Genomic DNA, 22,962 nt, shown 5'->3' with positions numbered 1-22,962 from the left:
CAAAGCGCAAATCGCCCAAAGATGTGGCGAAGTGCGTTATTGACTTTGTCCCATGTGAAAGGAGACGTTTGCAGCAGCTGTGAGTGAATGGTCCCTAATAGCCCTGTGTGCCTATCCTGGTGAGATGATCCCTATGCTAGGTGTACCTGTGTGTGGTACTTTCGGAAACACTCCCCTAAGCATAGGGCAGGGTGGTCGGGACAGTCAGGACAGAAATAGCGGGTGTCACGCCTTATTCCACTCCTGCTACAGACACGACATTTTTTTCGGGGTGGCGGTCGGTTTGAGGTACCAGCAACGACACTGGGGAAGTGTCGCTCGTGTAGACGGCTAACTACACTGGTGGATGGGGCCACGGAACCTCCTGGATACAGGAGGTTCGCGATGATCTCTTCCTGAAATTTGAGGAAGGATCCAGTTCTCCCAGCCTTACTGTAGAGAACAAAACTATTGTACAGAGCCAATTGAATTAAATATACAGACACCTTCTTATACCAGCGTCTGGTGCGTCGGGAAACTAAATACGGAGCCAACATCTGGTCATTGAAGTCGACCCCTCCCATGTGGAGGTTATAGTCGTGGACTGAGAGGGGCTTTTCAATGACACGGGTTGCTCGCTCAATTTGTATTGTCGTGTCTGCGTGAATGGAGGAGAGCATGTAAACGTCACGCTTGTCTCTCCATTTCACCGCGAGCAGTTCTTCGTTACACAGTGCGGCCCTCTGCCCCCTTGCAAGACGGGTGGTAACGAGCCGTTGGGGGAAGCCCGCGCGACTAGTTCGCGCGGTACCACAGGCGCCAATCCGTTCTAAAAACAAATGCCTAAAGAGGGCCACACTTGTGTAGAAATTGTCCACATAAAGATGGTACCCCTTGCCGAATAAGGGTGACACCAAGTCCCAAACTGTCTTCCCACTGCTCCCCAGGTAGTCAGGGCAACCAACCGGCTCCAGGGTCTGATCTTTTCCCTCATAGACCCGAAATTTGTGGGTATAGCCTGTGGCCCTTTCACAGAGCTTATACAATTTGACCCCATACCGGGCGCGCTTGCTTGGGATGTATTGTTTGAAGCCAAGGCGCCCGGTAAAATGTATTAGGGACTCGTCTATGCAGATGTTTTGCTCTGGGGTATACAAATCTGCAAATTTCTGGTTGAAATGGTCTATGAGGGGCCGAATTTTGTGGAGCCGGTCAAAAGCAGGGTGGCCCCTGGGACGGGAGGCGGTGTTGTCGCTAAAGTGCAGGAAACGCAGGATGACCTCAAATCGTGTCCTGGACATAGCAGCAGAGAACATGGGCATGTGATGAATCAGGTTCGTGGACCAATATGACCTCAATTCATGCTTTTTTGTCATGCCCATGTTGAGGAGGAGGCCCAGAAAAGTTTTAAATTCGGAAACTTGGACTGGTTTCCACCGGAAAGGCTGGGCATAAAAGCTTTCCGGGTTAGCGGTGATAAATTGTGTGGCATACCTGTTTGTCTCTGCCACGACTAAGTCTAAAAGCTCCGCAGTCAAGAACAGCTCAAAAAATCCCAGGGCCGAACCGATCTGAGCTGTCTCAACCCGAACTCCAGACTGGGCGGTGAAAGGGAAAACTACGGGTGCGGCTGAAGTTGGGGACTGCCAATCAGGGTTTGCCAGCACCTCTGGGATTCTAGGGGCTCTACGGGCACGTCTTTGCGGTGGCTGCGACGGGGTCACTACTGCACGTGCCACCGTACCAGCTTCAACTGCCCTTCTGGTGCTCGTTACTTCACCAGGTTGTACGGCAGTGCTGGTACTAGGTCCAGGAAGGGCTGGGCTGCTGGTGTATGCCTCACCACGTAATCCGACAGCACCAGCCCCACTCTGCTGCTCTTGAAGCGGATCCTGCGCAACCTGCGGTCTAGCGACACGGGGCCGGGTACGCCTGCTGCTATCAGGGACCTCAGCCTCCTCGTCCGAACTTTGGGTCAGAGAGCCACTGCTTTCTACAGGTTCGTATTCTGACCCGCTGGATTCATCAGATGAGGGTTCCCACTCCTCATCCGACTGGGTCAGAAGCCTGTAGGCCTCTTCAGAAGAATACCCCCTGTTAGACATGTGGGCAACTAAATTTCGGGGTATTCCCTGAGACTACCCAAGAAAAAAAAAGCAAGCCTGTCTTACAAATGGGAGGCTAGCGAAGTACCGGAGGCTGCTGCGGTTGATAAAAAATATCAAAACTGATTTTTTTATCGCCGCAGTGCGTGTAAAGTGAATGTGCAGCGATCAAAAAAAAAATTTTTTTTTTGGCACTGCGGTGGGGCGGGCGTGGGTGTACGCACGTGTGGGCGACCGATCAGGCCTGATCGGGCAAAAACTGCGTTTTGGGTGGAGGGCGAACTAAAGTGACACTAGTACAATTATAGATCTGACCGTGATCAGTTTTGATCACTTCCAGATACTATAAAAGTACAAATGCTGATTAGCGATACGCTAATCAGCGAATAACGGACTGCGGTGCGGTGCGGTGGGCTGGGCGCTAACTGATCGCTAACTACCTAACCAAGGGACCGAAACTATACCTAAAACCTAACGGTCAATAACAGTGAAAAAAAAAAGTGACAGTTTGCACTGATCACTTTTTTCCTTTCACTAGTGATTGACAGGGGGGGATAAAAGGGGTGATCAAAGGGTTAATTGGGGTGATCTGGGGGCTAAATGTGGTGTGGTGGGTACTCACGGTAATGATGTGCTCCTCTGCTGGAACCAACCGACCAAAAGAAGGAGCAGAGGAGCACAGCAGCCATATAACCCCATCATATTTACTAATATGTGGGGTTATATGGCTGCTGATTGGTTTTTTTAAAAATCAGCAGCCTGCCAGCCAATGATCGTGGCCGGCAGGCTGCTGACGAAATACTCTTCTGCGAAATGCCGGCCCGCGATGCGCATCGTGACGTAATCTCGTGTCTCGCGAGAGGACGCGCCGATGCGTCCAGGAGGAACTAAACAACCACCTCCCGGACGCATCGGTGCGTCCAGCGGTCGGGAGGTGGTTAATTGTGTGGTGGTGGGACCTCATCCTTGCATTGAGTCTCTGTCCTGTTTCTCCAACGTCTGAGTCTGTACTACAACTGACCGAATTCATCCTCACCCATAACTATTTCTCTTTTGACAAGGAGATATATTTACAGTGCACTGGGACCACCATAGGCAGTAAAATGGAACCGCAATATGCAATTTAGTAGGACATTTAGTGCAGAGAATCAGATAAACATTAGATGTAGAACATGTGAATGTCCCAGGGATCCTATATTCCTGTTGTGTGTTGGGGATCCAGATCTTATCTGTTATTATATGGGAACAGGTTTTGCATCATCTTATATTACAGGGATGGGTTCCTTTTTCTGTGGTACATGGCCTTGAACTTGATCTGATCAGAATGTTCCTTAGATTTGGAGGTTGTCAGTAAGCTAGTAAGGGGAGAGTCTGGGAAGATTGTTTTTAGTCGTTCATCCTTACGTAGGGCATGATGTAATTTTTTAGCAGTTTTCCTCGGTTACTCTAGTTGTGGGTTGTAGGTCACAACCAGAGGTATGCGCTGGTTCTGTTTCTTTTCATTGTATTGGAGAAGTTGACTTCTGTGGATCTTGGTGGCTCTTGTGATCTGATCTTCAATCGAAGCGGGATGATAGCCCTGGTGTAAAAATGTCCTTTTCAGATATTGTAAATGCTCATTTCTGTCTAATGGGCTGGAGCAGATTCGGTTATATCGGACAGCTTGACTATAGATGATACTACAGAACACTACAACTATATTTGATAGACAACAAGAAAAAGAAACTCCACAGACTTCGACTTAGAGCGTGGTGGTATTCACACACAAATCGAGTACAAGCCAAAAATAACAGGATGGATCAGAACATCGATCAGGAACCTGGTAAAGTCAGCTGTGTCATCAATCTGTCATCATACAATCCGAATAATGTGGAACTCAAGATGCTCTCCAGAGGACTCTCATTCTGCCCTACAAAGTCTTGACAAAACAGAACTCTGTAGTGACATGGAGGAATATTTTAGGAGATTAAGACTAAGAGTTCTTCCATGACAAACAGGAGAGAATTCTCAAACAGCCAAACACAATTTGCACTGGTGGACAAAAAACTGTCTGACTGGACCCCTCCCCCTGGTTGCAATACCATTTTGGACCAGTACATTGACTCCTTTAGAAATGTAGTATAGTCTACAATACTGGACAAACATATAAAAGAAACATTCAACATACAGGAAAAAAAACAACAAACCTTAAAAAAAATTTAAACAACAAAGGAATCGCCATAAAACCTGCAGATAAAGGTGGCACTATAGTCCTTTTTGAACACTGGACTATAAAGAAGCACACCGACAACTCAGACACACAATACTATATCAAAATGGAGGGAGACCCAACTCAGAAATATTTGAAAAAGGTAATCAGAGGTCTTCCTGCAGGATCCACACAACTTTTAGACTTGGTACCTGAGAATCCCAGGATTGGAGTATTCTACATGCTTCCCAAAATACACAAAGCAGGGGATCCAGGGAGGCCAATCATTTCAGGTGTGGGAACCCTCGCTGAAAAAATCTCAGGTTGGATGGAGGGCATCCTCAAACGATTAGTGAGGAACACAAAAAGTTATCTACAGGACACCACTGACTTATTGAACAAACTGTCAATCATAGGTCCCTTGTCAACCATGTGGAATCCTTGTATTCGAATATCCCGCACAATGATGGATTAACTGCTTGCCAAGTATACTTGGAGGCGAATGGGATCGTCTCAGAGTCTGTACTACAACTGACCAAATTCATCCTCACCCATAACCATTTCTCTTTTGACAAGGAGATATATTTACAGTGCACTGGGACCGCCATAGGCAGTAAAATGGCACCGCAATATGCAAAACTGGAAAATTACTTTTTGGTATCCTGTCTCAAAAAAAACCTTGGCCTACTTCCATTTCATTGACATCCTAATAATCTGGTCTGACTCTGAACATGAACTGATAAAATTTCATGAACAATTCAACAAATTCCATAAACCTGACCCTCAACTATTCCCACACAGAAGTCAGCTTTCTGGACACCACCATAAAACTTTAAGACAGCTCAATACAGACATCCCTGTATAGGAAACCTATTGATCGGCCTACATACCTTAAATGAGGCATCTTCAACCCCAAACATATTAAAATGTCCATCTATAGTCAAGCCGTCGGATATAACCGAATCTGCTCCAGCCCAGTAGACGGGGATGAGCATTTACAATATCTGAAAAGGACATTTCTCGCCCATTTTCCTTGGTGGACACAGGAGACCTTGGGTATAGCTCAGCTCCCTAGGAGGCGTGACACTAAGTGAAAACTGTTAAGCCCCTCCTCCAGCAGCTATACCCTCAGCCTGGAGAGAGAGACTGCCAGTTTTTTGCTTAGTGTCCAAGGAGGCAAGACACTCCCTGCTCTGCAGGGCTGTTTTCTCGTTTCAGACCATCTTCTTTTCTTCCAGACCATCAGGGACAACAGAGACGCACTAGACCACTCTGTTTCTCCTGGGAATGAGCTGCGCCAGTGCCGGTCACCCACACTGCTGCCTCTCCCACAGAAGACAAGGAGGACCAGGGCAGCCTGGCTCCCCTGCATCCCGCCAGCGTAAGGGTCGCCCGCACGCCAAGTCCCTTTTCCAGCGTCCTGCCACTATGGTGCCAGAAGCTGAAGGGGCGACCCTGCTGAAACGGACCAAGGGTGAAGACGGCTGATGGTGAGAGTGGCCATTTTCTGGATCACTTCCTATCCAGACCTCTTCTCATGTTAGCCTTATTTTTTTGGTTGCTTGTGCTCTTGCCTGAGCGGTAGGATTTTTTCTCTGTACTGATTCCAGTCACCTTTGTGAAGAGACCATCATGCCTAAGCCTAAGTCCGGTAAGACCTCCTATGGAGGTCCTGTATGGAGTGTCTGCTCCCACTTTCGGTTAGTGGTGCCTGTGCCTTCTGCCCTGCCCCTGGACAGAATCACCTTTCTCCCCCTTCTCTTGCCCCCAACCTTCTCGTTTCCAATCCTGCGGCGCCAACCACTCCGTCCCCTCAGTGGTTCCCGCAGAGGACGCCTGACTACTAAGAGGCAGCATGAGCAACAGCGTCCCTCCTCGGATGACTCCGATTCTCCCCCTCAGCTAGAAGCTTGCTCAGACTCTAGGGGGGAGTTTGCCCTTTTTCCTCCCAAAAAAACAGAGGATGCTGTCTTTCCGGTCCATGAGGAATTTTCCGCTGTCATAGCCAGGGCATGGAACCGTCCTAATCAGAAGTTTTCCACCACAAAACGCATGGATACTCTATCCTTTCCCGGCGGACAGTGTGGAGAAGTGGCAGGTGCCTAGATTCTTTGGCCAAATCCATATTCTCACTGGCGGGCACGTCCCTGCGACCTGCCTTTTGCCTCGGCATGGGTGGCTGGGCTCTCTCAATGTGGCTGCAGCGCCATCACCAGGACCTGGCGGACCAAGGTGCATCTGCGGACACACTGGATTTGGTTCTCCAGATGTCTCAGGCCTCCAAATTCCTCTGTGAGGCTTCCATGGACATTGGTTCCCTTTTTGCCCGCATTTCGGCCCTCTTGGTCATTCAACGCAGAGAGGTCTGGTTGAAGGTATGGGACGCTGACGCTTCCTCCAAGCGTTCCCTTGTGTACCTCCCTTTGAGGGTGCCAGACTTTTTGGGGCTCAACTGGATGAGTTCATCTCTGCTGCTACTGGGGGCAAGAGCACTCGCCTTCCCCAGCCTAGGGCTAAGCGCCCCTTTCCAGTTCTCGGTACCAGTCCTTTTGCCACTTCTCTGCGAACAAGTCGTCGCCCGCTTCCTGTGCACGAGGGTCACAGGACTCCTGCAAGAAGCCCTCTTTTAAACCCCAGCCTACCTGGCGCCTGAGGACACAGTTGACCTGCCCTGCCACTCCAAGCAATCTTCTGCATGAAGGGGCGCCCCCACCCCTCTTGGTGGGGGGCCGCCTGCTTTCTTATCAGCAGGTTTGGAGGGCTCATGTTCAGGACGCATGGGCTCTAGAGATTGTAACGTCTGGTTACAAGATAGAGTTTGCGTCCAGACCACTGGAAAGTTTTTTCTTCTCTCGCGTTCCGGGGGATCCGACCAGAGCCTCAGACCCCTTATGGGCAGTTTCTTCCCTTCTGGACCGGGGGGGGTTATTACCCCCGTTCCTCCAGAGGAACAGGGCACAGGTTTTTATTCAAACCTATTCTCGGTCCCAAAGAAAGAGGGGTCGGTGCTTCCGATCCTGGACCTAAAACTGCTCAACATATCTCTACGGGTGCAGAGATTTTGAATGGAATCCCTCCGCTCCGTTATTCTTTCTCTTCTTCCAGGGGAGTTCCTCGCGTCTGTGGACATCCAGGACGCTTATCTGCATGTTCCGATCGCAGAATCTCACAAACTATTCCTGCACTTCGCCATTGGGGCTCGTCACTATCAGTTTGTCGCCCTTCCTTTCGGGTTGGCAACCGCCCCTCGGGTCTTTACCAAGATCCTGGCACCGATCATGGCGCTTCTTCGTACCAGGGGCATTCCTTTGCTTCACTATCTGGACGATATCCTGATAAAAGCCCCCTTGCTTCCGCAGGCCGAGGACAGCATCCGGATCACGGTTCAGACTCTGGAACAGTTCGGCTGGATAATCAATTTCCCAAAGTTCTCTCTCCTCCCATCCCAGAAGCTCCCCTTCCTGGGAATGATTTTGGACACCTTGTCTGCCAGTGTGTTCCTGCCACCCTCCAAGTCCTCCCAGATCCAGGGGGCAGTGTCGCATCTACTGCGCTCCCAGTTCCTCTCCATACGGGAATGCATGCGGGTCCTGGGTCTTATGGTTTCACACTCGCTTGTTACAACAGGAGATCCTTTCCCTCTGGGACAAAACCTCTTGGGGTCTAGACTATCGCATCCGCTGGTCTCAGCGGGTTCGGGCAGCTCTCCGTTGGTGGCTATCCCCATTGAACCTGAGGTCGGGGAGATCCTTTCTCCTGGACAGTCGTGACGACCGATGCCAGCCTCCTGGGTTGGGGCGGCGTTCTCCAGTCACGCACGGTTCAAGAGATTTGGTCGGTGGCAGTCTCTCCTTCCAATCAACATTCTGGAACAGATTTTCAACTCTTTCCCATTGGACCCCTCTCCTTGCGGGCCTCCTGGTGAGGATTCAGTCAAACAATGCCACGGCTGTGGCCTACATCAACCATCAGGGCGGGACCCGCAGCCGGATGATGATGCAGGAGGTGACGAGAATTCTGGCATGGGCTGAGTCGCACGTTCCGGTGTTGTCACCAGTTTACATTTCAGGAGTGAACAACTGGACAGCGGACTTTCTAAGCCGCAACAATGTGGATCCAGGCGAGTGGTCTCTGCATCTAGACGTGTTCGAAGAAATCTGCCACAAATGGGGCAGTCCGGATGTGGACTTGATGGCGTCCAGGCTCAACAACAAGCTCCCAACAACGCTCTGGTGTCTCCGTGGCAGGACTTCAGTCTCCTCTGTCTTCCCTCCATTTCCTCTCCTACCAAAGATCGAGGCGGAAGGGATCCCGACCATTCTCATCGCCCCAGAGTGGCCTCGCCGCACGTGGTTTTTGGACGTGGCTCGGATGCTGGCAGACGCCCCATGGCCTCTTCCCGACAGACAGGACCTACTGTCTCGGGGCCCGCTCTTCCCCCAGAATTTACGGTCTCTTCGTTTAACGGTGTGGCTGTTGAAACCGCCATCCTGAACAGGAGGGGGTTCTCGGATTCAGTGATTAGGACCATGATCAGAGCGAGGAAGTCTTCTTCCTCCCGGATTTACTATCGTACCTGGAAGGCCTTCCTGTCCTTTTGTGAGTTCGGGGTTTCCTCCCCTTCGCTTTTCCATCCCGATGGTGCTTCTTTTCTTCAGTCCGAGCTTGAGAAGGGACTGTCGCTTAGTTCCCTGAAAGGTCATTCTGCCTGTTGCAGGAGGGGTCTTCAGTTCAGTTTCTGTTTTATGGTTGAACCTTATGGCTTGGTCTGATGGTTTCCATAATTTTTTCTTGCTCCTTCTCCTACTGCTTGTGCAATGCCTAAGTTGCTCCTGGTGGAGTCGGGGGGGTATAGCCCGAGGAGGAGGAGGAGCATATTTGCATAGTGTCCCTCCTACTAATACTTCTAAGCTATACCCATGGTCTGTGTCCCCCAATGGAAAAGACGAGAAAAAGATTTTACAGGTGAGTTTCACAAAAAAATCTTTTTCCTGCCTCTCAGAGAGGCTGTGCCCCTATATGGGGGCCCCCTCCTGCCTCAGACAGGCTGTGTTTTTAAATAATAAAAAAAGTGAAATAAGGAATTCTTGTGGCTGTTCAGGATGCTGCAGCCTGGCCTCAGTAGCGCTGGTCATATGCATGCCCCCCTTCCATAGGCGGCATGTCGCGCTTCCGGCTGCAGCACTGGCCAGGTGCATGTTCCCCTTCTAGGCGGACCCTTACCCTCTCCGGGGATCTGGTGCTGACCAGGTGCAGGCCGCCCTTTTCTGTAGGCAGTTAGTCACCCTCTCCAGTTACGGTGCTGGCCATGTGCCACCCCCCCCATCTTAGGCAGAATACTGCACTCTCCCTGGCTGCGGGCTGGCCTTTGGCATGACTCCCTTCTATAAGCGGAATACTGCACTCGCCGGATACGGTGCAGGCCATGTGCACAACCCCCTTCCATAGGTGGTATGCTGCACTCTCTGGATTCGCTGCCGGCCATATGCATGACCTCCTTCCATAGATGGAATGCTGCACTCTCTCTGAATTCACTGCTGGCCATATTCATGACCTCCTTCCATAGGCGGAATGCTGCACTCACTGGATTTGCTGCCGACCATGTGCACGACCCCCTTACTTAGGCGGTATGCTGCGCTCTCACTGGATCCGCTGCCAGCCATGTGCATGACCCCCCCCCCCTCCTTCCATGGGTGGTGTGTTGCACTCTCAGTAGATTCACTGCCGGCCATGGGCATGCCTCTTTTCCTCAGGCGGCATACGTACATTCTCGCTGACTGTGGTGGTTCTCTCGCCAGTATATTGTTGACCATGTGCGTGATTCTCATCCATGGCGGGTTGCTTGCACTTTCACTGGATGCGATGCTGGCCATGTGCATGACCCCCCCCCCCCCCTTTTGGGGCGGAATACTGCGCTCTCGCCGGATATGTTGCTGGCCATGAACATTGCCCTCCTAATTCCATGGGCGGAATTTTGCACACTCACGAGACTCATGGCTGTCCTTGTATATGCTGTATGGGTCTCGTACATGTTCCCCTTCATTGGTGGAGTAGTTGCACTCTCATGGAATTCGGTGTTAGGTGGATTATTGCACCATCACTTAATGCTAGGATAACCCTGTGCATGTCCCCCTTTCTCTGGGCGGACCTACTGCGTTCCTGCTGGATACTGTGCGGCCATGTACATGGTCCCATTCTGGGCGAAATATGGTATGTTCCACTTCTTCGAAGTTGGTACTGACCTTGGGCATCACTCACTTTTGGGGTGGGCCTTTGCACTCTTGCCAACTGCAGTGTTTGCCAGGTACGTTCCCTCCTTTCTGGGTGGACTGACTGCGTTCCATTGCATGCCGTACTAGTCTTGTGCATAACTCCCTTTCAGGCTGCATTTTGTACTTCCGTAGATACTGTGTGACTCTGTGGCTAGCCCCCTACGCTGAGTGACTATTTTGCAGTGAGCGGACGATCTGTGCATTGTTTGGGCCGTGTATGCCTTCTCCCATAGGTGAGTTGGCCTTCTCACTGCTTCGGGGCTGCTTGTACGTATGCCTCCCTTCCTCCTGTGACATGTTTCTCTTGGGATACGATGCTGGCTGCAGTCTTGCATTCTTCTCTGAAGAGATCAGCTGCTTCCACCGGACCCGGATGGGCTTTACTTGCACTCTACTGCACCGAGCTAGACGGTACTCTTTCGGGTTTGGGGTTCCATTGCGACGGTATCCACCATGTTTGTTGGCCCTTCCACCTGGGGAGTGTTCATGGTTCCTAGAGGTGTTCCCATTCGTCCTCCCACTACGGTTCCCTCGCCTACTACAATTTCCTCTTATTCGGATGCAGTGTGGTATGAGTCCTTTCTATTGGCGTCCTCTGCGCTTCAGTTCTGCTCTGCTACCAGGGTCGGGCCGCTCTTTTCAGGAAGGTCACCGAACTTCTCTTGGGTGCTAGGTTGTCCAGGTCCGGTGGACCTCCACTTTGGGTTCTTCAGGGTGATCACCTTCTGCGAGGAGGTGAGCCGGGCATCTCACAGTGTAGTGTGTTTCTGCCTTTGAGCTGTCCTACTATGACTTCCCGGTTGCCCACTCCTCCTTTCGGTCGGAGGGTGTTAAGCCGGCCTCTGTCTTAACAGGTTTTTCTCACCGGCTCTGTTTTGGCTCCCGCTCGGGGCATATCACTCGGATGTGGTGTCTGCCCCAGCCAGGCTTCAGAGGCTATTCCTTCACTGCCCTCCCCTCTGTGGATAGCATGGTTGTTCGCTTGGATGGTTCCGGTGTTTCTCGCGGCCTTGTATAGTTTTCCTCGTTCACACTGGCTGTGCGCCCATTTATCGGATCTACCGCGTTCTGTCTTCCCGCTTGGGTGCAGATTGCGTTTTTTTCCATTCTAGGCAATGGTTCTGCTGTAGACTTACCTTCTCGGTAACTTGGGAGAACTACCCTTTGGTCCAGATTGTCCTTAGTCTCTCACACTGGGACTATAGAACCTCTTCCTCTGGGGGCAACATCGACGTGGGCTTTAGCATGTATTGTCCTGGCATCTGTCGGATGCTGGGAGAACCCTTTCGGTTCCTTCCGTCTGTCCTTTGCTCTCCCACTCCGGGTGGGTGCAGGACGCAGTTTCTCGGGGGCCGACGGGACCAGTTGTTGCCGGACTCTTCTGCCCGTGTTACTGGTCTGTGCCTGATCACATTGGGTTTTTTCCCTGCTTGCCCAGGCGATTCCAGCGGGCATGCTAGTGTTCGCTCCCGGCCTTGCTTCGTCCAGGATCCATTATCGGTCTTGGAGTCCTGCGCTTTTCCCCACTCTGCCTTTCTCTCCCCATGGTTCTGTCCTTCTCCAGTCCGGCCTGGAACTGGGACTATGTCCCTTGAAGGGTCCAGTGTCGGTGCTATCCATTATCTTCCAACGTTCCTGGCCCCTCTTAGGCCTGTCATGACATTCTTCCACGGAGGGCTCATTGGTTCCTCTGTACCGTCCCCGGTACTGCCCTGGAAACTTCATACTGAGTTCTCGGCGCTCCAAACTTTCCTTTTGGAGTTGTTACAGGAGTTCTCTCTACTTCTGTCCTGTCCTGTCCTGTTGTTTATCTGTAGCCATCGTGTCTCTCGTACGGATGTCTAAATAGCAGGCCTTCTGTCCTTCTCCAGGACAGGGCTGTTCTCCATCCCGTCCCTTCCTTTCTTCTGAAGGTGATATCTGCCTTTCATCTCAACAAGAGCATCGTCCCTTTCCTTTCCCACTCGGGAACGGACACTTCACCGATTGGACGTTGTTCAGGCCTTGCCGTTTTTACTTGGAGATCTCCGTCTCTTGGCGGCGCTCGGACTCTTGTGGTTTTTAGGAGGTCCGTGCGACTGTTTGACGATCTCCATGGTGGCTTTCGCCCGCTTAATCAGAAGGGTTCTTGCTGAGTTTACCCCGCCAAAAGCAGGGTTCCGCCTTCGGTATCGCCGTTCTTTCCACCAGAGCGGTCGGTGTCTCCTGGGCCGGAGCCATTGGGCTTCGGCCGCGCAATTGTGCGTGGCGGCCACCGTTCTTCCTTGCACGCCTTACCATGTTCTACAGGGTGCATGCTCGGGCTTCGGCGGATGCTGCTTGGGTTGCCTGTTTTTTTTTTTTTTTTTTTGCAGGCGGTGGTTCCTTGATGCCTTTGGGTGCTTCACCTTGGAGCTGTGGTCCCTCCCCTCTTGGACTGCTCTAGAACGTCCTAAGGTCTCCTGTGTCCCCCAAGGAAAATGGGTGAGAACTAGATTTTCCTATAACTTACCAGTAAAATCTCTTTCTCGCTCTTCCTTAGGGGACACAGCATCCACCCATTCATTGTTTTTTCTACACGGTTTCCAGACTTTGTTTTCCCCGTGGGTAGTTGGCTTGTTGGTTCCACTTGTTGGACATTGCCTTTTCTTACTACTTGGACACGCAACTGGCAGTCTCTCTCTCCAGGCTGAGGGTATAGCTTCTGGAGGAGGGGCTTAACAGTTTTCACTTAGTATCACGCCTCCTACGGAGCTGAGCTATTCCCAAGGTCTCCTGTGTCCCCCAAGGAAGAGCGAGAAAGAGATTTTACTGGTAAGTTATACAAAAATCTCGTTTTTTACAACAGGACTATCATCCTGCTTCGATTGAAGATCAGTTCACAAGAGCCACCAAGATCCCCAGAAGTCAACTTCTCCAATACAATGAAAAGAAACAGAACCAGCGCATACCTCTGGTTGTGACCTACAACCCACAACTAGAGGTACTGAGGAAAACTGCCAAAAAATTACATCATGTCCTATTCAAGGATGAACGACTAAAAACAATCTTCCCAGACCCCACTTACTAGCTTACCGACAACCTCCAAATCTAAGGAACATTCTGATCAGATCAAGTCCAAGGCCATGTACCACAGAAAAAAGAACCCATCCCTGTAATATAAGAAGATGCAAAACCTGTTCCCATATAATGACAACAGATAAGATCCGGATCCCCAACACACAGCAGGAACATAGGATCCTTGGGACATTCACATGTTCTACATCTAATGTTTTATCTGATTCTCTGAACTAAATGTCCTACTAAATGACCTGTACGTTGGAGAAACAGGACAGACTCAATGCAAGGATGAGGTCCCACCGCCACACAATTAAAGAGAAGAAGCCACACTTTCCTGAGGCTAAGCATTTCTGTAGCCCAGGACACAATGTAGAACAGAAAAGTTCTCATATTAAAAGGTAACTTCAAATCCCAAAAAGCTAGAAGAATTTGGGAATACAAATTTATAACACTGCTTGACTCTTTGAATACTGGACTGAATTTGTTCCCGGGATTTATGACGCACTACAAAATCTAAAGAGTCTTCTATAGACAGTCGGGGCACCAGGTCTCTGAGATAACACCAAAAAAGAAACCATAGAACTTTCACAACTTTAATCTGTAAGATAATTAAGGACTCATTCTCAAGATCTTTAATATATTCAGGTTTTTTTATTTTATTTTCAAATGTCCATTCATTCCCCCCATGCCTCTGTTCTTATAGTGTGTGTATGTGTGTGTGTGTGTATATATATATATATATATATATATATATATATATATATATATATATATATATTGCTGTTTCTTCATATATTCTTGTAGTACACCTGATGTAGAGTAGAGACTGGTGATGTCTTGAAAGCTCACTATGTAACATCATTGCTTTTTTTTTTGTTAGCCATTAAAAGATAGCAAACCTGCAATACTTATTTTGTTTCTCTTAATGAGAGCACTAAACTATTTTTCTATTGGCTAACAGTGTACCAGACTTTTTCCTTTTTCTTTCAATTATATGCAGTAACATCATTTTTAACTGTGCCATAACCTCAGGATTGGTGCTGGCATTTCTTAGTTACTTTTCCGCTAAGGATAGATCAACCTCAGATCGGTGGGCGTCTGTCTCCCAGCATTGTTTACTAGTTGTGCTCCCAGAACTATACAGCTCCATCCATTGTGTTGTCGCCATGCCTGGCGTTAATGGGAGCGGCGCAGCAGAAATTTCAAATCTGGCCAGGAAAATATTATTTTGGTGGAGAAACTTGAGTCTATTACAAAGTCATTTTTTAGGTTTGCTTACGGTTAAAATAAGACTTCTCTTTTAAATATATTTAAATATTATGATTTTCATAAACATAATGCCCTAATGCGCCTCCTTTATAACCTTCTATTTTCTGTAACTTAATTAAAATTGTTTGTTGCAGGCGCTTCTGGACTTGTACCTACTAGAAGATGCAGATGAAATGAACAAGCATGCTATTGTATCCTTTTTTTTTTTTTTTTTTTTTTAAACATTTATCAGATCGTATGAAACCATTTATTTGCTTGCTTCTTGAGGTTATGTTCAAAAACACTATTCGGTTATTTTGGGCATTATTAGCAACACATATGGTTATTACTGTTTTATTTGTTTTTTATTGGAAATAAACTGCAGTTATCTAAAAGGGTTTTTCTGGCTCCTGATATTGATGATCCATCCCAAGGATAGTTCATCATCAACATCTAATCAGCAGGTGCCTAACTTTCTACATACCGATGGATCAGCTTGTCCCTACTAACACCAGTACAAGTACCAGTTTGGAGCCAGAAGCACAGCTTTGTTAGAAGTGTAGTGGCCATGCCGGGTTACAGCAGCTCAGCACCCAGTCGCTTAAATGTCTTATAAGGGATAATACAGTTGCAAGAAATAGTAAGTGAACCTTTTTAGTTACCTGGATTTCAAGATTTATTACCAATATGGCAGTGCTCCAGACTAAAAAAAATACCTAGTAGCCATTGGCTCCTGAACTGAAAAATGTAGTCGCCAAATCGAAACCTAATCAAAATTTTGGTATCGTGACAACGCTACGCCGATCAGATCGGCGTAGGGTTGTTTCGATACCAAAATTATTGATCGCTTTTGTCACCATAAAAAAGTATTAAGATACTCAATACCGCGCAAAAAAAAAAAACACCAAAAAAAGCTGCGTGCATTTTATGAAACGTTCGGCCCCTAATAGAACAGTCCTATCCTATTTTTTGGGGTGACAAGGTGACTAAAAAAATGGCGAATGCTCACCGCATAGGAGATATTTTTTATAATTTAATAGTTTGGACTTTTCGGACGCAGCGCTATGTAATATGTTTATTGTTTATATAATTTATATGTAAAATTGGGAAAGGGGGGATTTGAACTTAATATTTTAGGGTACTTTCACACTAGCGTTTTTCATTTCCGGCATAGAGTTCCGTCCTAGGGGCTCTATACCAGAGAAGAACTGATCAGGCATATCCCCATGCATTCTGAATGGAGAGTAATCAGTTTAGGATGCATCAGGTTGTCTAAAGTTCATTCATTTTAACTGGTCAGGCAAAAGATAGAACCGCAGCACGCTATGGCATTTTTCCCCATAGGAATTTATTAGTGTCAGATCCGGCATTCAAAATACCGTAATGCAGGATCTGTGCAGACCGGTAAAAATTTGTAAAAGATACAAGATCTGTCTGTCCGCATGATGAGCGGAGAGATGGATTTGTTCTTGCAATGCATATGTGAGATGGATCCGCATCCGGATGCGTCTCACAAATGCCTTCAGTCACATCCAGATTGTATATAATAAACATTGGTGGCGCAGTGCTCCCCTTTCCCCAACACCCCAGTATAATAACATTGGTGGGGCAGTGCGCCCCCCCCCCCCCCCCCCCCCAAGTATAATAATCATTGGTGGTGCAGTGCGCCCCCCCAACACCCCAGTATAATAAACATTGGTGGTGCAGTGCGCCCCCCAACACTCCAGTATAAAAAACATTGTCACAATGCGCGCCCCCCCCCCCCAACACTCCAGTATAATAAACATTGTTGTCGCAGTGCGCCCCCCCCCCCCCGCATTATAACACGCCAGTATTACAAACATTGGAGGCGCAGTGCGCCCCCCCCAACACCCCAGTATAATAAACATTGATCGCATAGCAGCCGGTCTCCTGTTCTTTCTTCAGGACCTGTCAAAGGACCTGTGGTGACATCACTGTGCTCATCACATGGTACATAACATGGTCCATTACCATGGTGATGGATCATGTGATGAGCTCAGTGACATCACCCCAGGTCCTGAAGAAAGAACAGGAGACCGGCAGCTACGCAATCAATTGGACGAGGTGAGTTGCCCACTTGAAAGGGGTCAGCGATCCTCATTAGATGGTCCACACCATAGTGCTCATCGGATGGGTCCACCTCTGTGATACGGTGCGCAAACAACCGGTGCCTGTATGATGTGGTCCCGCTATTTGCAGACTATATAATATGGTCACAGTTGAGCAGCAGCTGTGTGCATGGGCTCTAAGGAGGAGAAAAATTTGCGCTTTTCCCATATTGATGGCCTGTCACCGGTATCAGATTGGTGGGGGTCCGACTGGTGGGGTGCCAGTAATCAACTGTGTGAAGACAATGCAGCAGACATGTATGAGGTGTATTAACAGCACTGTTTACCTGCTCTCCGTTGCATCGACGAACAGATCTTCCATCCCATTCATTTTAATGGGACGGAGCAGTTGTTGGTACACTCTGTGCTAATCAAGTGAATGGCACGGTGGAGCTGTAATTACAGCTGCTCACTACTGCAATGGCAAGCAGGTTAACAGTTTAGAGAGCACAACGCTTAACAGCTGATTGGTGGGTATCCCGGGACCCAATCCCAGCTGATATGATATTGTTGTCCTATTCTGAGAATAGAGAAATGTGGAAAACGCCTTTAACCACTTCAACCCCCCTAGCTGAAACGCCCTTAATTACCAGGCCACTTTTTACACTGCACTACTTTCACCGTTTATTGCTTGGTCATGCAACTTACCACCCAAATGAATTTTACCTCCTTTTCTTCTCACTAATAGAGCTTTCATTTGGTGGTATTTCATTGCTGCTGACATTTTAACTTTTTTTGTTATTAATCGAAATTTGACGATTTTTTTTGCAAAAAAGACATTTTTCATTTTCAGTTGTAAAATTTTGCAAAAAAAATGACATCCATATATAAATTTTTCGCTAAATTTATTGTTCTACATGTCTTTGATTAAAAAAAATGTTTGGGTAAAAAAAAATGGTTTGGGTAAAAGTTATAGCGTTTACAAGCTATGGTACAAAAATGTGAATTTCCGCTTTTTGAAGCAGCTCTGACTTTCTGAGCACCTGTCATTCTTCCTGAGGTTCTACAATGCCCAGACAGTACAAATGACCCCATTTCGGAAAGTAGACACCCTAAGGTATTCACTGATGTGGGCATAGCGAATTCATATAACTTTTTATTTTTTGTCACAAGTTAGCGGAAAATGATGTTTTTTTTTTTTTTCTACAAAGTCTCATATTCCACTAACTTGTGACAAAAAATAAAAACTTCCATGAACTCACTATGGCCATCACGAAATACCTTGGGGTGTCTTCTTTCCAAAATGGGGTCACTTGTGGGGTAGTTATACTGTCCTGGCATTTTAGGGGCCCAAATGCGTGCATACTAGTATGACCTGTGAAATCCGAAAGGTGCTCTTTGGAATGTGTGCCCCTTTTCCCACCTAGGCGGCAAAAAAGTGTCACGTGGTATCGCCGTACTCAGGAGAAGTTGGGGAATGTGTTTTTTTACATATACCCATGCTGGGTGAGAGAAATATCTTGGCAAAAGACAACTTTTTTCCCTTTTTTTGGGGTATATGTAAAATGACACCCCAAAACACATTCCCCAACTTCTCCTGAGTACGGCGGTACCACATTTGTGACACTTTTGCAACCTAGATGCGCAAAGCGCCCAAATTCCTTTTAGGAGGGCATTTTTAGACATTTGGATCCCAGACTTCTTCTCACGCTTTCGGGCCCCTAAAATGCTAGGGCAGTATAAATACCCCACATGTAACCCCATTTTGGAAAGACGACACCCGAAGGTATTCAATGAGGGGCATGGCGAGTTCATAGAAAATATTTTTTTGGCACAAGTTAGCGGAAATTTATATATATTTTTTTTTTTTGTATTTTCTCAGTCTCCCTTTCCGCTAACTTGGGACAAAAATTTAAATCTTTCATGGACTCAATATGCCCCTCACGGACTACCTTGGGGTGTCTTCTTTCCGAAATGGGGTCACATGTGGGGTATTTATACTGCCCTGGCATTTTAGGGGCCCTAAAGCGTGAGAAGAAGTCTGGAATATAAATGTCTAAAAAAATTACGCATTTGGATTCCGTAAGGGGTATGGTGAGTTCAATTGAGATTTTATTTTTTGACACAAGTTAGTGGAATATGAGACTTTGTAAAAAAAAAAAAAATTCCGCTAACTTGTGATGAGCACATGCAATGGTCTTCTATTGATTTCAGTGGACAAATGCCACTTGCAGCAATCAACTAAATGTACCTTGTTGGAGGAAAAGGGTTCTCCAGTTGGATGAAACCCTTTTAATGTCTGTGCAAGGTATTATCATTAATTTCTAAACCAATATATCTTAACCACTCGTATAACAGATAGTTTACTTTTTGCTGGATGTGATGTACTCCTTCCCAGATAAGCCAGATTCCTCCATAGAATCATTCCCTACAGCCTTTTCTGTGCCTTGTGGTCTAATAAAGCTTATTCAAGGCTTTTGGCTTCTGGATCATAATGATTATCAGGTATTTTTATTTAAATTTTTCTTGTGAGAAAATGATTGTGTGACGTGTAGCCAATATTCTTTGCATGCCTACTTATACAGGTGCATCTCAAATATATTAGAACATAATCAAAAGGTTATTGTATTTTCTGCTTAATAAGACCCAGCTGATTGGATGCACCCTATGTTTTAGAGGAGGAAAATAAGAAAAAAAATGTTTAATTAGACATGAGATCAGTCAGCCATGCCAGACCTCAGATCAGAGTTAAAATAAATAACTTCACTTACCTCTTCTGCTACTCTTCAGGTCCAGCGGTCTCTGCAGCAGTTGCACTCCCTTGTCTTCTCAAGCTGGCACTGCACTTTCATCTGACTGCGTGCATCTGGTCATGGTGCTCTCTATATGCGGTCAGAACAGTGCAACACAGCCCCAGGGAAGGAGACCAGGGAGCATGAATTCCAGCACTTCGCTCCCCTGCATACTAGTGAGCACTTCTATAATGGAATTTCTCACTATTATTCACTTTATAAGACCCACTGCAATTTCCCCCACACTTTTGGGGGGGGGGGAGTACATTTTATAAAGTGAAAAATACAGTAATTTACTTCAGTAATTCAATTCAAAAAGTGAAACTCATATACAGGTCCTTCTAACAAAATTAGCATATTGTGATAAAGTTCATTATTTTCTGTAATGTACTGATAAACATTAGACTTTCATATATTTTAGATTCATTACACACCAACTGAAGTAGTTAAAGTCTTTTATTGTTTTAATATTGATGATTTTGGCATACAGCTCATGAAAACCCCAAATTCCTATCTCAAAAAATTTGCATATCATGAAAAGGTTCTCTAAATGAGCTATTAACCTAATCATCTGAATCAACTAATTAACTCTAAACACCTGCAAAAGATTCCTGAGGCTTTTAAAAATTCCCAGCCTGGTTCATTACTCAAAACCGCAATCATGGGTAAGACTGCTGACCTGACTGCTGTCCAGAAGGTCATCATTGACGCCCTCAAGCAAGAGGGTAAGACACAGAAAGAAATTTCTGAACGAATAAGCTGTTCCCAGAGTGCTGTATCAAGGCACCTCAGTGGGAAGTCTGTGGGAAGGAAAAAGTGTGGCAGAAAACGCTGCACAACGAGAAGAGGTGACCGGACCCTGAGGAAGATTGTGGAGAAGGACCGATTCCAGACCTTGGGGGACCTGCGGAAGCAGTGGACTGAGTCTGGAGTAGAAACATCCAGAGCCACTGTGTACAGGCGTGTTCAGGAAATGGGATACAGGTGCCGCATTCCACAGAAACAGTGGCAGAAGCGCCTGACCTGGGCTACAGAGAAGCAGCACTGGACTGTTGCTCAGTGGTCCAAAGTACTTTTTTCGGATGAAAGCAAATTTTGCATGTCATTCGGAAATCAAGGTGCCAGAGTCTGGAGGAAGGGAGAGGGAAATGGCAAAATGCCTGAAGTCCAGTGTCAAGTACCCACAGTCAGTGATGGTCTGGGGTGCCATGTCAGCTGCTGGTGTTGGTCCACTGTGTTTTATCAAGGGCAGGGTCAATGCAGCTAGCTATCAGGAGATTTTGGAGCACTTCATGCTTCCATCTGCTAAAAAAGCTTTATGGAGATGAAGATTTCATTTTTCAGCACGACCTGGCACCTGCTCACAGTGCCAAAACCACTGATAAATGGTTTACTGACCATGGTATTACTGTGCTCAATTGGCCTGCCAACTCTCCTGACCTGAACCCCATAGAGAATCTGTGGGATGTTGGGAAGAGAAAGTTGAGACGCAAGACCCAACACTCTGGGTGAGCTTAAGGCTCCTATGGAAGCATCCTGGACCTCCATAACACCTCAGCAGTGCCACAGGCTGATTGCCTCCATGCCACGCCGCATTGAAGCAGTCATTTCTGCAAAAGGATTCCCGACCAAGTATTGAGTGCATAACTGAACATCATTATTTGAAGGTTGACTTTTTTTTGTATTAAAAACACTATCGGATTAAATATGCTAATTTTTTTAGATAGGAAATTTGGGTTTTCATGAGCTGTATGCCAAAATCATCAATATTAAAACAATAAGGCTTGAACTACTTCAGTTGGTGTGTAATGAATCTAAAATATAAGTCTAATGTTTATCAGTACATTACAGAAAATAATGAACTTTATCACAATATGATAAAAATTTTTTAGAAGGACCTGTATTATATAGATTCATCACACACAGTGATCTATTTCATGTGTTTACTTTTATAATGATTGACTTTCAGCTAATGAAAACCCAAATGTCAGTGTCTCAGAAAATTAGAAGATTGTGAAAAATTTTGTAGACTCATGGTGTCACACTCTGATCAGCAATCATCAATAAAAACACCTGCAAAGGTTCCCTAAGCCTTTAAATGCCCCTCCCCCCCCCCCCCCAGTCTGTTTCAGTAAGCTACCTAATCATGGGGAAGGCTGTTTGACAGTTGTTCAAAAGATAGTCATTGACACCCTCCACAAGATGATTAAGCCACAAAAGGTCATTGCTGAAAAAGCTGACTGTTCCAAGCATATTAGTGGAAGGAAAAAGTGTGGTAGAAAAATGTGCGAATGTAACAGTGATAACCACAGCCTTGAAAGGATTGTAAAGTAAAGGCTATTCCAGAATTTTGGGGAGATTCACAAGGAGTGGACTGCGGCTGGAGTCAGTGCTTCAAGAGCCACCACACACAGACTTATCTGGGCCATGGGCTACAACTATCACATTCCCTAGTCGTCTCCATGACACCACATGCTGAGATCGACTCCCTCCTGATTGGACAGGAAAAACAGAGGTTAAAACCCCCACCCCCTCCTCACATTCCTGTCCCATCAGGATAGGAAGCAGGAGAGTTACACGGAGCTCGTTTGGGCTCATCTGGATTGATTCGTTAACAGGCCGAGGTCGGATCTGCAGTGCAGCTCTCCCTCCTCCGTTCGGGTAGGCCTGGGCTCGCGCACTGACGAGTTGCCCCTGCGAAGATTCCCTCTGCGGCGGTCCCAGAGGGCTTGATGCAGGGGGAAGGAAGAATGCGGCGGATCAGCACTATGATGTGTCCCGGCCGTCAGGAGAATGACGTCAGACGCCGGGGGCGGAGCAAAGCGCGCTGACGTCATTCACATGCGCCCTTTCCTGAAGCCTAGGAAGCACTAATAAACTCACAGGACCTGTGTAATGGCGCCCTGCATAGCGTGGCTCTGGTGTTTGGTGGAGCATCTCTGGAGCGGTCGGGAGTAAGGATGAGTACACCCCTCACGCCGGGCTCTGGAACTGAGCCTGCATCAAACCCTGGGACCGTGAGTAACCTGCTCTCAGGCACATGCTTTGTATGGATGGTTCAGTCTGCTCATCCTTTCCTCTCTTACCGTTTCAGGGAGAAAAGGATTCGGCTTCTACAGCTAAAAAAACTAGGAAGTGTGGTATATGCTGCAAAAGATTGTCTTACACTGGATCCAAGCCCCTCTGTAAAGAATGTACCTCCAGTGTCATCAAATCTGAGTCTTCTAGTTTAATTGAAGACATTAGGAAAGTAGTTAAGGAAGAGGTCCA

At 47.3% G+C, this 22,962-nt stretch overlaps 1 protein-coding gene across 2 annotated transcripts in view; it reads left to right on the top strand.

Moving 5' to 3' along the window:
- The window catches only part of AHCTF1 (AT-hook containing transcription factor 1), a 253,355-nt gene that overhangs the window by 129,956 nt on the left and 100,437 nt on the right, over nucleotides 1-22,962 (top strand). For both annotated transcript variants that reach the window (XM_044290344.1, XM_044290343.1), the window contains exons 19-20: nucleotides 14,987-15,043; nucleotides 19,259-19,405. In XM_044290344.1, coding sequence (XP_044146279.1) covers nucleotides 14,987-15,043; nucleotides 19,259-19,405 — 204 coding nt within the window. The remainder of the gene's footprint in view (nucleotides 1-14,986; nucleotides 15,044-19,258; nucleotides 19,406-22,962) is intronic.

This window comes from Bufo gargarizans, chromosome 4 (genome assembly GCF_014858855.1).
Source record: "Bufo gargarizans isolate SCDJY-AF-19 chromosome 4, ASM1485885v1, whole genome shotgun sequence".
NCBI classification, from domain to species: Eukaryota; Metazoa; Chordata; class Amphibia; order Anura; family Bufonidae; genus Bufo; species Bufo gargarizans.
The sequence above is the reverse complement of the archived record's forward strand: the minus strand, read 5'-3'. Positions and strand labels throughout refer to the sequence as shown.